The sequence below is a fragment of the Malaya genurostris genome, chromosome 2 (assembly GCF_030247185.1).
Source record: "Malaya genurostris strain Urasoe2022 chromosome 2, Malgen_1.1, whole genome shotgun sequence".
Lineage (NCBI taxonomy): Eukaryota > Metazoa > Arthropoda > Insecta > Diptera > Culicidae > Malaya > Malaya genurostris.
Genome location: NC_080571.1, coordinates 248,063,953 through 248,079,907, shown reverse-complemented (window position 1 = coordinate 248,079,907; position 15,955 = coordinate 248,063,953). Strand labels below are relative to the sequence as shown.

General features: G+C 41.1%; 1 protein-coding gene across 1 annotated transcript in view; it reads left to right on the top strand.

Moving 5' to 3' along the window:
- The window catches only part of LOC131428784 (protein bicaudal C), a 56,317-nt gene extending 41,192 nt beyond the window's left edge, over positions 1–15,125 (top strand). The window contains exons 7-10 of the mRNA XM_058592828.1: positions 140–247; positions 359–1,270; positions 1,329–1,683; positions 13,346–15,125. Of these exons, the coding sequence (XP_058448811.1) occupies positions 140–247; positions 359–1,270; positions 1,329–1,683; positions 13,346–13,593 (1,623 nt within the window). The 3' untranslated portion in view covers positions 13,594–15,125. The remainder of the gene's footprint in view (positions 1–139; positions 248–358; positions 1,271–1,328; positions 1,684–13,345) is intronic.
- Positions 15,126–15,955: the final 830 nt, after the last annotated feature.

Sequence of the window (15,955 nt, the reverse complement as noted above, 5' to 3'; positions counted from 1 at the left end):
AAACCACTGGTCCAGGAATCGAATATTCATTCTTTCTACTATCTGCTAGTATTGTGGGTTGACTGTTAATAGTCATTGATTGTTTTGTTTATCTCACCATCCTGACTCTCGCCTCCGATGCAATCATTTTCCATTTCAGATAATGTTTCCTGATGCAAACGATGTGAACATAAAACCAATCAAGCGTTCCCAGGTGACCATTACCGGTTCGATAAACGGAGTCTATCTGGCACGACAGCAATTAATAGTAAGAATGTACTGAAGCAAAGCAATTTGCAATAGTGGCAAAATGCTTTTCTTCTATGGTTTATCCTGAGATCAGATGATTGTAATCGAAATTTGTTTTCAATTGAAACAGGGCAGTCTACCAATTGCATTGATATTCGACTATCCGGAAAACACGGTCGATTCGGAAGAGATCGCCAAATTGATGTTCACGCATGATGTCTTCATTTCAGTGCGACAAAAGTCTCGCCAGAGTACCCTCTGCATCGTGATCAAAGGAATCGAAAAGTTTATCTCGAATATCTACGATGCCCGGTATAACCTGCTGAAATGCACCGGTCCGAATGTGGTAGCCGACATTCCACGGTCCTACCTGGGACCAAACGAGCTGGCAAAGAATTCCCAAAATGTGTCCCAAATGTTGGCCGGTCCAACGCCGCAACCGTTCTCGCCATTGTCTCCAATCAACCCAATGCCATTCGCTACCGGTGCATGGCCATCTCCGGCTCCAGCTACGGAATTTGTCCTGAATCAGATGCGAAATCAATTTCAAAACTTCCACCTGGGACCAACAAAAATGCACCATCCACTTACAGTCCCACCGGGCTTAGGTAACTACAATAATGGCACGGGAAAACCTCAGTTGCATCCCGGTATGAACTCTTCTCATGGGCAAACACTTCTGCAAGTACCTGGAGCACAGCATCACCATTTGCCTTTGAGTAACCGCAGTTCTAATAGTAGCACTTGTAACAATGGAACCTGCCAAAATACCAGTAATAGTAGCGCGAGTGGTGATCACTCAAGTGGCTATCACAGTTTGAACTGCAGCAACAGTTCCCTGGATCAGCAGCTGCAGGCAAGCAACACTTCGATACCGGGATCTTCGGGCTCAGCTTCTACGTCGCTTATAAATAGTTCACCAGACAACGGCGGAATGAGTGGATCAGCATCGAACCGGTGTCGTCACATGAGCTACAGTGACAGTCCCCAGTTCCAGACGGATTATGTCGACCAGCGGACGCCGATGCCCTACGAGCAGAAGGTTAGCCAGGAACCATCACATCGTGTCTTAGATATTCTGACTTTTTGATTTTCTACAGAGCACACTCAACGATACCTTCGTGTTTAACTTTGACCCACGCGTCGTTGCCGGCTACAAGGCGATGCACCTTCCACCGCAGCATGGCGAATTGCGCACACCGACACCGTCCTGGCAAGGACTGGGCCTGAGCCAAACATCGCCGGTCCCGTTGGAAGCCTGCGATATGAGCTGGGCGAACAGCAGCAGTGGAAGCAGCAGTGGTGGCGGTGCCGGCACAGCGGCCGGTAGCGAGTCACGCCTCAACATGACTACCACGATGATCGATGTCACTCCGATGCGTCAACGTGAGCAGCTATCGCAGTACAATGACGTTACCTCAATACTGACCAACCTGGGACTGGAACATTATATCAGTAAGTCGAAATTATTTTTCACACTATTCTTCCGTTCTTAAATGGTTCTCATTCTTCAAGCTGTTGATAAGTCGATTATATCGGAGTATGGTTGATAGCTTCCACGTGAATGTTATACAACATTTTTACAACACTGCGAAACATCATTGTTTCTGCTTAATTAGGTCAACAATTCTAACCTTCTATCTGCTATCTATTGAACTGATTTGAAGCAAGTTTGTGATTTATGGTGGCTTCTTCAGAAGTTCCAAAAATTCGTCTTTGATGCAGCCAATAATTATTTGAATATTTGCAAAACTAATGCCGAGATCCTTCTTCGAAGTGCGTAGTGATTATCAGATTAACGAAGGCTAACCTTCTCAGAATATCAATCCGTTTCAAAATTTCTTTTTACTCCCATGCAAGATTTTGATGAAAGCTGCAGAGTAGGAATCCTATTGTACCGTTATTTCTCGATAGTCATTTCGAATAAATGATTTTGTATGGAATCAGTTTTTGGAAGTGTTCTAACAAATGAAGATTTTTCAAGAATCTATGTTTACAAAGCTTCATTTCCCTAGAAAGATTTTTAAAATTTGCAGTTCTTTGTTTTGATGTGGAACACATTTTTATTTTCTACATAGGGATGCAAATCAAAAACTCAAAGAAAAATACACGTAGAAATATGGTCAGGTTTTAAACACTTACAGTATCTTATTTTGTATCAATTATTAATATTATTTCACTAGCTGTATTACCCGGCGTTCCTCGGAAATGTTTCGTGAAGGGAAGGCCGAAAAAAATTCTAGAAGTTGTCCTGCTTAGTGAAATACTCTGATTGTAGTGAAACATAACTTAGACGGTAATTCGATTGAACAATACTCCGTTCATGTTCAGATTGCGAATGATCAGTGACTTCCTCGTCACATTCGATCTACAATACCTTTGGCTTCCATGGCTATAAACACTTGCTACTCCCTCCTCTTTCTAAAAATTTTTATGACATCATGAATTGCTCAAAATTTTCCATCTGATAATGATTATTTTATAACGTAGGCTGTTTAACATCATAACTACATTCGTACTATTGAATAACGTTTTTATATAATTTATTTTACCAAGGCTTTAACCATTTTGGTCGTTCATCGGGGAGGCAAACCTGTAGAATAACGATTCAGTTAATACAAATGTTGTTGTAAAATTATTTCCATCACCTTGGGTCGACAGTTTTCTCTATGTACATAATAAAATGCACATTGATTGTATGTTCTCGTCAATTCAAATCTGCTTCAAAATGCTTATTCCCTCTCCCCCTTGTGAATATTTTTGTGAACCTCACTTAGTTGCTAGAAATATACTGTACTCGTGGAGAAGTACCAATTTTTCGTAAGACCCGATAAATTTTACCTTACACTTTCCATGTTCAGGGCACTTACTCCACTCTCTCACCCTCAAAATAACTTTATAATCTATTTTGATTCAACTTCCTTTTGCCAGTGAACTTACTACAGATCTCCTTCATGATTACCTGCAGTAATGTAGAAAGTATCTGTGCTTTTTAAAAAATATCGAATCCCACCTTTGGTACATGTGCCAAACTTGGTGGCGATTCTTTTTATTGTTTCGTAGTTATGCTGAGACTTAAATACACTCGCGTTCATAGGCAGCTAAATATTATTTCTCCTTAGTTCTTTGAATTTCCCGGCAAAATGTTACCAGATTATTTGAAATTACTTAAAGAAAATTACGTTGCTCTAGAATTAACAACAGTAATACCGACGACACGACCTGCCACTCGTCTATCGAAACTGTATCGCAAATTTAACTACCCCTCAGTAACTGGTAATGTCAAAACGAAAATGCCTGAAAAACTATTGAAACTGGCAACACAAGTTGATTTTAAATAACAGTTACCATAACCTTGGTTACTGCATATTATGGAGACTTGGGAAATGAAAACAAAACAAACTGCCTCGAGTCGAATTATTATTTATTTTAATCGGATAGAGGTCTTCGTTAAGGCTTGCTGATGCTCGAACATATTAAAAATGACTTCCAGACAATTCAATATTCATGGATGTATGTTAAATAGTTCAACGTAACCATACTTAGATCTATAATGACTATCTGCTATGTAAATGAGTTTTTAAATGGTGTTTAGTTTTGCAGTCATTCAATCCGTCATTGCGAAACTTTTTATCAGTCTTATCATCAGAATTTGGTATTGAAAGCATATTTGTTATTTTATAATGACTTTCTATAGTAAAACCATTTCAATTCGCCCCTTGTTCCAAATCGTTCAACCCTCGTTACTAATCAGCATACATGTTGTGAAACAATGCGCTGTCATATTTTGGAAACTCCTCTACTTCTACTCTCAGTGATTTGAGGTCTTCGCAGGGCATATAGTCTAAAGTTACTAGCCCTTTCCGCAGCAGCAGCGTGACGGATGTCAGCTGCGAATAGAGAAGAAGAAGAAGAGGTCTTCGCAAAGTAGAGATGGGAAATATCGAATAAAATCAGTTATCGATAATATCGATATATCGCAATTCAATATCGATATTATCGATAAATATCGATATTTGTCACCAGGTTAATCAGAATTTATTAAAATAAGAAAGTATATTTGATTGCAAAAATTAATATTAGGTTCACAGTCGAACAAATTACATTTTCAAAAATTGAAAAATCCCTGGACTCAAACAAGCCGTGTTTTCCGCTGTTGAATTGATACTTTCAGCGGCAACTGATGTTGCTAGAATTATCAAAAGACGCTGTGCAATAAATTTCTATGTAATTTTCCCAATAAGAGAAAATATCTGTTTTCTCTGGTGCTTGCTCAATACTTAGCATACACGCTGCCAACAAAATACTTAACATTAAGTACTGTTCGCCATTTAGAAGAGTTGCGTGCAGGAAGTAAATTTTAGCAGATCCTGTCAGCTTGGAGCGAAATTAATCTTCAGTCCAGTAACGCCATGCACGGCATCACATTCAACATATCATGTCAATTGTATGGGCGCGTATTATTCGTGTGCGCCAAACGAATTTGACATTTCTCTCTTCTACTTCTATGTATGAGATTCAATGCGGACTCGCCTGAGGGTGCCATGCTCGCTAAAAAGGATGTTGCCAATGATTTGTTCGTGAAATATGAGAGCTGAATATCTAGTTAATATGATGTCTTTGATTTTAGGTAAGATTTAATTTACGTATTTTTTAACATAGCCTGAACATCTAATATTAGATAAAAACTACACGAGCGAAGTAATAATATGAAACTATAATTTTACTTAACTCCATGGTTGCAATATCGAATATCGATATTTTTTGTCGATGCTCTGAATTATCGATATCGTCGATATCGTGGTAATATCGATATTATCGATAAATATCGATAAGTTTCCCATCTCTATCGCAAAGTGCGTGTATACTTTGATGAATATGAAAGGAACTTGAACAGCATGGGAATCAAATTTCTCAGTATATTAGATCTGATCGAAATTATAGGTTTTGAAGTGCACATCGAAAGCCTCCAGTGCAAACAGGTCTCCTTCAAATAATTTGATTATTTGTGTCTCAAACAGAAAACAGACTGTAACTACGGTCTACCGTAAGGCTGCTGGAACTTGTTGAAGTAGTCGAATGTAAAGAGTGTCGGATACAATTTAACAATGAAGTCTCATTTTCATTTCGTGAAGACTGGTACTAACTTCCGGGTTGGTTGACAGTATGTTAAGCAAAAGTGATGTGTTCCGGAAACTCGACTGGTTATTTCTAAAAAGAAAGACCGTCATCATGGATGAGCTAGATGAATACACTGAAGATAGAGCTAATGGGTAGCTCTGGATGATATAGGTAACGCATCTCTGTCGCAACACTACTTCTAGTACCAGATTTAGTCATTGTACTATTGTGGTCGGCGCAAATCTAAAAAGAACGTTGAAACAAAATTTAAATTTCTATAAAAGTTTCACAACTTTCTCAAATGATTTGTTTATTTATTATAGCGCTCCTTGGTAACTAGTTCATAGCAACTTTTTTTTTTTATATTCAACAATATAATATATTTTTAGGCACACTGCTTAAGCTCTAAGATGCCAAGGGTATTTTCTAATCTTAATTAACGACTAACTTAAAACTAGAATAGTATCATTAGATTATGTCGTCTTAGATTTTCTAGAATCCATTGTATGTTGCATGGGTCTTCCAGATGGCGCTATCTATGGCCGATTCCTTTCGGTTCGTGTGGGTCCGCGGGAAACACCCCCAGGCTACGAAGGCCCGGCGGGTGGCCCGCATGCTGGTCATCGACTGGAGCGTAGAACCGTAGACGGTGATGGTGATGTTACGGAAGAAAATGAAAAAAAAAATAAATATTGTGGAAACCGAGGTAAATAGGGGGTATGGAAACAAAATGTCTGAAAACTACAAAGATCTAATTAGTTGCCATCGAGATGGTGAAGAGACGGAGAAAGGGGGAACGAATAGTTAGTGACAAAAAAAAAAGATCTTGTTAGTTCCAATGAAGATGGTGGACAGGGACGGGGATCGAGAGAATCGGGCGGATATTAGTGTCGAACCTGTAGGTGGAGATTATACTTTCTGAGCGAGGTATATCAGATTACACTTGGATATTAATGTGTTTAAGGTACTGATATATGAGAAACATATATGAACTATCCCGACTCGCCATCACATCTCGGACCGGAACCTCAGGTGGTCTACCTCGGGCCCTAAGGGATTCCAGTAGCTTCGACCTGGCGTCGCGATACTCTACGCACGACCACACGACATGCTCGATGTCCTGATAACCCTCGCCACAGGTGCAGAGACCGCTCTCCGTGAGCCCAATACGCCGGAGATGTGCGTTGAATGTGTAGTGGTTTGACATGAGTCGAGACATCACACGAATGAAATCGCGACTCACGTTCATCCCCCTGAACCAAGGTTTCGTCGATATTTTGGGAACAATGGAGTATAGCCATCTTCCCAGTTCGTCATTGCTCCATGAAGTTTGCCAACTTTCGAGTGTCCTCTGACGAGAAATGCTAAAAAATTCATTGAAGCAGATTGGTCTTTCATAAATTTCACCTTCTAATGCACCCACCTTAGCCAATGAGTCTGCCTTTTCATTTCCCGGAATGGAACAATGCGAAGGGACCCAGACTAAGGATATTAAATAAGACCGACCAGATAAAGTTCTCAAGTGTTCCCGTATTTTCCCCAGAAAATATGGGGGATACTTTCCTGGCTTCATTGAACGGAGAGCTTCTATTGAACTTAAACTATCCGTGACAATGAAGTAATGGTCTTTGGGTAAATTTTCAATGATCTCAAGAGTATACTGAATAGCAGCTAATTCTGCGACGTAGACTGAAGCCGGATCACTGAGTTTGTACGAAGCGGTGATGTTTTTATTGAAGATACCAAAGCCTGTGGATCCGTTGAGATTTGACCCATCAGAGTAAAACATCCTTTCACAGTCAACTGCTCTGAATTTATAATAAAAAATATTAGGGATCACTTGAGGGCGTACGTGATCCGGAATCCCACGAATCTCTTCTCTCATGGATGTGTCGAAAAACACAGTAGAATCAGAAGTATCCAAGAAATGAGCACGGTTGGAAACAAACGAAGAAGGATTAATATTCTGAGCCATGTAATCAAAATACAAGGACATAAAACGGGTCTGAGAATTGAGCTCGACAAGCCTTTCGAAGTTTTCAATCACCGTCGGATTCAAGACATTGCATCGAATCAGCAATCGATATGAGAGATCCCAGAATCGGTTTTTAAGTGGTATAACGCCCGCCAGCACTTCGAGACTCATCGTATGAGTCGACTGCATGCAACCCAAGGCTATACGCAAGCAACGATACTGAATTCTTTCCAGCTTGATGAAATGGGTGTTCGCCGCGGATCGGAAGCAAAAGCATCCGTATTCCATCACGGACAATATCGTTGTTTGGTACAGCCTGATCAAGTCTCCTGGGTGAGCACCCCACCAAGTTCCGGTTATTGTGCGAAGAAAATTAATTCTCTGCTGGCATTTTTGTTTCAGATACCTAATTTGACATCCCCACGTGCCTTTGGAGTCGAACCAGACCCCGAGATATTTAAATGTGAAGGCCTGAGCTATGGTTTCACCCCTTAGTTGAAGCTGTAATTGTGCTGGTTCTCGCTTCCTTGAAAATACAACCAGCTCAGTTTTCTCCGTAGAGAACTCGATACCCATTTGAAGAGCCCATGTCGACAAGTTGTCGAGGGTATCTTGTAATGGTCCTTGGAGATCGGCAGCTTTGGGTCCTATAATGGACACAACGCTGTCGTCGGCAAGTTGTCTTAGCGTGCAAGATGTGTTTATACATTTGTCGATGTCGTTTACGTAAAAATTGTATAAAAGGGGGCTTAAACATGAGCCCTGAGGAAGACCCATGTAACTGAATCGTATTGTCGACAAATCATTCTGCGCAAAATGCATATGTTTCTCGGACAATAGATTATACAAAAAGTTATTCAAAACTGGTGAAAGACCATGCTTATGCAACTTCTCAGATAGGATATGTATTGAAACTGAGTCGAAAGCCCCCTTGATATCTAAGAAGACTGATGCCATTTGTTCTTTACGGGCAAATGCCATTTGAATTTCGGTTGAGAGCAACGCAAGACAATCGTTCGTTCCTTTGCCCCGGCGAAAACCAAATTGTGTATCTGAAAGCAAGCCATTGGTCTCGACCCAATTGTCTAGGCGGAAGAGAATCATTTTTTCAAACAATTTCCGGATACAGGAAAGCATAGCAATCGGCCGATACGAATTGTGGTCGGAGGCAGGTTTCTCTGGTTTTTTAATGGCGATAACCCTCACTTGTCTCCAGTCATGAGGGACAATATTACCCTCAAGAAACTTGTTGAATAGATTCAACAAGCGCCTTTTGGCAGGGTCAGGCAGATTTTTCAACAAGTTGAATTTGATTCTGTCTAGCCCCGGGGCTTTATTGTTACACGACAAGAGTGCAAGAGAAAACTCTACCATCGAAAACGGTGTTTCGTTTGTATTCGCTGTCGCGACGCGGGAGATCTTCTGGTCCGGAACAGAGTCGGGACACACTTTTTTAGCGAAATCGAATATCTAGCGGTTAGAATATTCCTCGCTTTCGTTCGTGGTGTTTCGATTGCGCATTCGTCGGGCTGTGTTCCAAAGAGTGCTCATCGATGTTTCTTTTGTTAATCCGTCAACGAAACGGCGCCAGTATCCGCGTTTCTTTGCTTTAATTAGGTTCTTCATTTGCATGTCTAACGCCGCGTAATTCCGATAATTATCAGGTGTTCCGTTTTTTCTAAAAATGATATACGCTGCAGATTTTTTAGCGTTTAACTCTGAGCACTCTTTGTCCCACCACGGGTTGGGAGGACGGATGTTAGTTTTCGCGCCCGGTACACGTTTCGTCTGAACTTGAATCGCGGTTCCGAGAATCAAGCCAGCCAAAAACGTGTACTCTTCCTCCGGAGGAAGTTCTTGTGTTGATTCTATTTTCTCAGATATAGAGTTTGCATATCTTTTCCAATCAATATTTCGTGTGAGGTCATACAAAACATTGATTGTCTTCGATGGTCTTAATCCGGTGGCAATTGAGATGACGATAGGCAAGTGATCGCTACCGTGGGGATCAGGGATTACCTTCCACGTGCAATCCAACCGTAGCGATGTCGAGCAAATGGAAAGATCCAGCGCACTTGGTCTTGCTGGTGGTGCAGGAATCCGTGTCATTTCTCCCGTATTTAAAATTGTCATATTGAAGTTATCGCAAAGGTCATAGATCAGAGTTGATCTGTTGTCATCCTGAAGACAGCCCCATCCTGTACCATGAGAGTTGAAGTCTCCTAAAACTAACGTAGGTGTAGGAAGGAGCTCCATGATGTCACAAAGCCGTTGGTGCCCAATCGAAGCTCTTGGGGGAATGTATACGGAAGCAATGCAAAGGTCCTTGCCTTTCATTGTGATTTGACATGCAATAACTTCAACACCTGGTATCGAAGGGAGGTTTATCCGGTAGAAGGGATAGCACTTTTTGATCCCTAAAAGTACCCCTCCGTAAGGGGTTTCTCGATCCAAGCGGATTATATTAAAATCATGGAAGGTAATTGGTATTTCAGAAGTTAGCCATGTTTCGCATAAGGCAAATGCGTCACACTCCAAGATGTTTATTAATACTTTGAAGGGGTCTATTTTCGGTATGATACTTCTACAGTTCCACTGTAAAACAGTGATCGGATCCATTACCTCGTTCAATAAATCAGCCATCGAAGGATACAATCGCTGAAATGAGGGGCCATTTTGCAGTTGACTGCTTCCGAAATGTTTTGACTGTGGGTATAAAACTCATCATAAGCTGTTTCAGGGGGTCGGAAATATTGAAAGTTGTGAAAATCCAGTCCACAATATCCGAGAATTTTATGAATCCAGCACTCGGTCGATTTTCTGGTTGGTTTTCTGGGACACTTGGGGATTTTGATGACCCAGGAAGTGCCGGGAATTCCTTTTTAGATCTGAGTTTCTCAAGATCAGGAGCTGTTTGCTTTGGTTTTTTCATTTTACCAGCACTTCCCATTGCTGTTACTTTTGGGGGACCCTCAGAAGATACCTTCGAACCCTTGCTAGGGAGCTTGTGAGAGGAAATATTTATCCTCTTCCTATAGCTGTGAGGGACTGCCGAAGATGTACCTTCTTGGGGATCGTCAGAATCACACTCGTCAGTTGACAAGCAAGCGTAAAGGTTTCCGGTGAGTTTAGGTGGCGTAGCACTCTTGAGCATTTCTGCAAAAGACCGTTTGGAACGAGACTGGAGAGACTGTTTCAATTTATCTCCTCGCAGTTTGTACGCAGGGCATGCCGCGAGGTCATGATGGTCCTCTCTACAGTAGAGGCACTTTTCGATGCTCTTCCCGCAAGAGCCATCCGCGTGAGCCCCTCCACAGTTAGCACAACGATACTTATTACCACAATGAGAGGCTGTATGCCCCAATTGTTTGCAATTGGAGCAATTCATGACTCGCGGCACATAGAGACGAACAGGCAGACGAACCCGGTCCAGGAGAACGTAGTTGGGTAATGCCGAGCCGGCGAAAGTCACTCGATAAGAGTCTGATTGGGGATAGGATTTTGTACCATCCCCGGCGATCGACACTGAATGCAGCCGTTTGCAATCCAGTATCTTTACATTCTTAAGTACGGGGTCTTTGAAACCGCCGGCCCCGTACTTAAGAAGATCTTCGCATGTCAGGCTCGCATCTGTGACTACGCCGTCTATTTCTACTTCGCGGGCTGGCACGTAGACACAATACTCCCGCGCAAAAAGATCACTTTGAACGATCTCGTTAGCCTGCTTTGAGCTGGTTAACAAGACCCTAAGCTTCCCTGGGCGTACTTTATCAATACGTGTAATAGTAGAGTATCGTGAAGTCAATTCGTGAGATATTTTTATAAGGTTAAATTTGTTGTTGTTCTTGGTCCGGAAATAGACCACACAGGAACCGGTCGAAAGCAAAGGATCATCGGGATACTTCTTTACCCTCGGAATCTTATTGTCAGCTGAAGGGGTAGGGACAAGTGGGGGTGGTTTTGGATCTGTCTCCATTTTTTCATCCGGAGGGGGGGGGGGGGAACCATTATTATTACACGGAGCTATCTCCGCACAGATTTGATTATGTATGGTGTAAGTGAAATAATCAGAGGATAGCAATAAAATACAAACAATACTTAGCTTGTTCGGCTGCAAAAACAAACGGCCACCAAGACCTGATCTTGGTCGATTGCCTCTTCAATAGATGCCTAAAACTCCGTGAGGAAAAAAGCACAATCACAATTGTCTATCTATGGCTGTGTGACGGTGAAAAAACCTCCACGAAGAAAAAGCACAAATCACGATATCTAACTCGGTGCAAAAAAAAACTCAACTCACTCGCACACCCGAGTGTCCGATCACAATCGACACTGCGAAAACAAAAGAACGACCTTGAAAGCGGATTAATGCGGACTGTACTGGACTGGATTAAAGCGAATACACATCCGATCGCGTCGACAGATACGGTGGGAATGATCATAGCAACTTAAACAGTGTTGCTCAAGAAGTTTATTTTCATGATTATCGAGGGGTCGCTATATTTATGGTAACTGGCGGTAAATCACTCACGAACACTTTTTGTTCAGATTTTTCTTCGGAGTGCCTGGTCGTGTCGTCGGCAATACTATCCACCACGATCATGAAATTCTTACCATTCTCTTATATTACAAAAAATGGGAGATGAAAATTTATTTTCAAAAACCTCTCCTTCTAGTCTAAATCCCGATTCTCTTCAAATTATATAAATTTCGTCATTGACCCTCTCTCCCCATGTTGAGGACACTTGCTACACACTCTTTCCCTGAAAATTTCCTAATGAACATCTCTGAAGCGCAAGAAGTATCTGTGCCAAATTTGATAGAAATCCGTTCAGTAGTTCCGGAGTTATACCGTTACAAACATTACATCCCCCTTTTCAGAGGCACGTACTACATCCACCTCACAAGAATACCCTTATAAACATATCTAATTGCGCAAAAAGTATCTATGGTCTTCAAAAAGTATCGATTCTCGTCCAATTAAATAAATTTTTTCTTGACTGTAAATGGCGCACCGAAAATTATGTACATAAGCAATCTTCATTAACACTATTTTTTTACCTGAGGGCCCCTCCTTGGATTATCGAAACTCGGAAATGTGAATAAATCATGTACATTTTGTTCGTATTCACGTTCTTCAGTTATGTCTGTGACATCACCTGCCCTTCATTTTTGATCGGTCGAAATTTCGAGCAAATCGGAAGAGCTTCGGGTCAAATTTGCACCGTTTGAAAGTTGGTATTGTACCTTCCGGTCACATGTTGGATCGAATGACCGGGGTTACATTTAACGCACCTCAACATCATGCTGCGCAGCGGACGATCCCTGTTTCCATTTTTTTTTCGTTGGTCTGCTGATTCCTTGCTACACTCAGGGTTTTCTTGTAGGTTTTGAGCACTTAACAAATTGCTGTTTTCGGCATTTTCATCGACTATTTTGATCAAATTTGCACCAGTTGCTCTCTATAAAAGTGGAAGCAAATCACTGTCAAAGATTTTCGATTCGCAACACTAGAGGCATCACAGTCACTTGTCAGTACAAATTATACTTTGAAAACTGCACTCACTGACGTTATTTTTTTTTAGTGTGCTGGAGCAAAATTAACATTTTTATTATTATCAAAAACTCGGTTGCTTAAAAGCTTTTTAAGAAGCAGCAGATTATCCTTCATTTTAGACTTACCTGGTTATGCAGTTGCGTTTATACGGCGAATTCACAGATAAGATAGTTTGAACCATAGTTGTTCGAGATCAAGTCAATTGATAGCATGAATGTAAAGAAAAAAAAATTATGCTTCAGAACACGGAATTATGCTTATTCACAGATGGAGAGACCAATCTTGCAGAAGACTAATTTTTAAAACGGGCGAGTTAAGTTTTGCATGCACTTTTATCATATCATTGTAACTCTGTTAATAATACAAAAATGTTTTCAAAGAAGAAGTTGTTGTCGTGGTAGGCTACTATTAAATATCAGTATTTCAAAGTTGATGAATTTGTGTGTTTTTTTTTTTGCTTTCAGAAAACTTCATCAACGGTGAAATTGACATGACCGTTTTCCAAACACTCACCGATCAGGACCTGTTGAATTTGGAAATCAAACCACTGGGTGCCCGACGCAAGATTCTGATGGCGATTCACGATCTGTACACTCGCCACCACGGCAATCCGTTTGCAAACATGTCACCGGCTTCTTCATCTTCGTCAATGTCCCGATTCTCCGGGTCGGCCGCCCCCGGAGCAGAGCGTAGGACTTCGAGCGGTCAGTAGATAGTGATGTGATGTGAGTTTCGGGGGTGGAAACGAAAGCTTAACTGAAAGGGAGCGAGGTAAAATAAAAACAAACTTTGCTTCCTGAGGCAAGGCATTTTCCATCGAAAATGTTTATGATGGAGGCGTCTGGTCGTACAGCGGATGCCCTAGAAGCAGTTTAACTGATCTCATTTCTGCAGGTGTGGGAGGATTTTTTTTTTGCTTCGCCATTATGCAAAATGAAGACTGGCAATCTCCATCGCAACTGATAAAAAGTCCTCGACAGATTGGCGCTATTTATGGAATCAATTCAACTTGCTTTTTAATTAATTTCTTTTGAGCGTCGTATCGCCGAAAGAACTAATTGATTATTGATTATTTGAGATGCACCCGTAGGCCAACGCAACGCCATCGTTAGTGCTTTTGTTCCAGCTATGAAATGGAGAGAACATGCATAGAAAGCCTTAATTGTCGAATAAGTCTGGAACGGACCGAGCCGTTGCCGATCGAAAAAGCTAGCCGCAGCCGTCCACCACCGATGATCGCATCCACAGTTTGCAACTGAAATCATCTTCTGCATTCGTATTTATTTCATTTGATACTCTTGAAACGTTCTTCACATTCAATTAATACTCATCACCTCTTTCACATTGCATGCGATTCACACAGATTTTAAATTTTCTGGTTAAAGTAGTAGCATTTTTTTTTGTTTCATTCTACGGAAACTCAAGTCACGGAAACGTTCTGCCATGGTAATTAACTCGTCCAGGTGTCCGTGGGTCAACTTCTGCAACAGCAGCCGCTTAATTTCGTGTCATTTGAATAAAAAATTCAATTAAGCTGGCTGTTCCGTGTGAAGTGGTTTTGGTTTCAACGCGGGAGAACCTAAAGCCTGACAGACGTCCATTATTAGTTTATTGTCTGCTGGGCGGGGGCGACATCTGTTATGCTCGACACCTAAATGGACAGCCAGGCATTTTTAGTTTCCGTTTCCGGTGGGTTGAGTTTTCGTTTCGGATTATTGGTATTAGGCAAAACCAACCATAATACACATTGTAAGCAATTTTGTTACACCCGTTAGCCAAAAGGCGAATAGAAATAGTTACCTTGTTATTTAGAACCAGCCACGCAATTGAAAAAAAAGAAGAACGAGCGTATAGTTTGCATGATCTAGGTAATTATTATCAGTACAACTGCCCCCTTTATCTAAATTGTTAACATTGGAGAAAATATTTTAATTAAATTTGCATGTTCGATTACCATTCTGCACTTGAAAATTTGACTATTTATTATTTCATTACAATATTTCAGTTTCTTAGAGCGTTATTATAATTATACTAAATTTTGCAGAGTAAATTGATGTTAGTTGTGGTTTACGGTATTTATATCGATAGTGCTCGAACTAATGTAAATTCGTCACAGTTTCTAATATTACAATCAGATTAATCCCGTCCACATGCTACTGTTTTCCGAAATCCTTTTATTAGCTGCCGAGAAATTTCAGAGGTTTGTTCACAAAATGTATGTTATAAAGTGTCGAAAAAAGTATAGTTCCATCACAGTAATAATTTATTATTCTTGTTAGGCGTTTGTGAATAAAATCGCAATTATTATAATATGGAAATAAACCGTCCTGTTGACCACAGCAGCATCTAAACATTCACTTTAATATAATTATAAGCTTGTTAGTTTTCTATGATTAAATAGAAATTTTCCGCTCAGTTTAAATTATTTGCACTTCACCGACGCCGGACGGACGGACAGTTTTCATTTATGACCGTGTCAATTATCCACACTTTCCGATGCAGTTTCCTTTTTCTGTAGGTGGTGGTGTAGGTTGCAGTGTCGGAGCAGCATCGTGCTTCATTACCTTTTATGTGATTTATCACACTACCGCAGCATCAGTTGGCCATAGACTGCACCAATTAAGATGCCTCGGTACATCCATTGCCAACCGGTACCCGGCTGGGGTGGATTCTATGCCAACGGGTGCCATTGTTCCACTTGACGAACATCGACGATTGAGTCCCGGTTGCTTCTGATGCTGCAGCTACTGCCACTGCCGGTGCTGTCAATTATACAAACATGACCGTTTCCAATCGTTAGACACTATGTTCATCTTTTGTCAATGCAGTATTGGGACCACCTCACTTCTCACTCACTTCCACTTGGAGCGTTTCCACTTTGCATCGCTGAAAATTTAATTACCTATAGCACCATTAAGAAGCGGATAATTGCGGCTTCATTATTTCGTAGCTCGCGGTCGCTATATCGAGATTTACTTTATTCCTGGCTGTTTGTGCTAGCGCGATAATTGCGATAATGATAGCTTTGCAGTACGATGCGCGTTGGCATTGCGGGCATACTAATTGGATCAGTT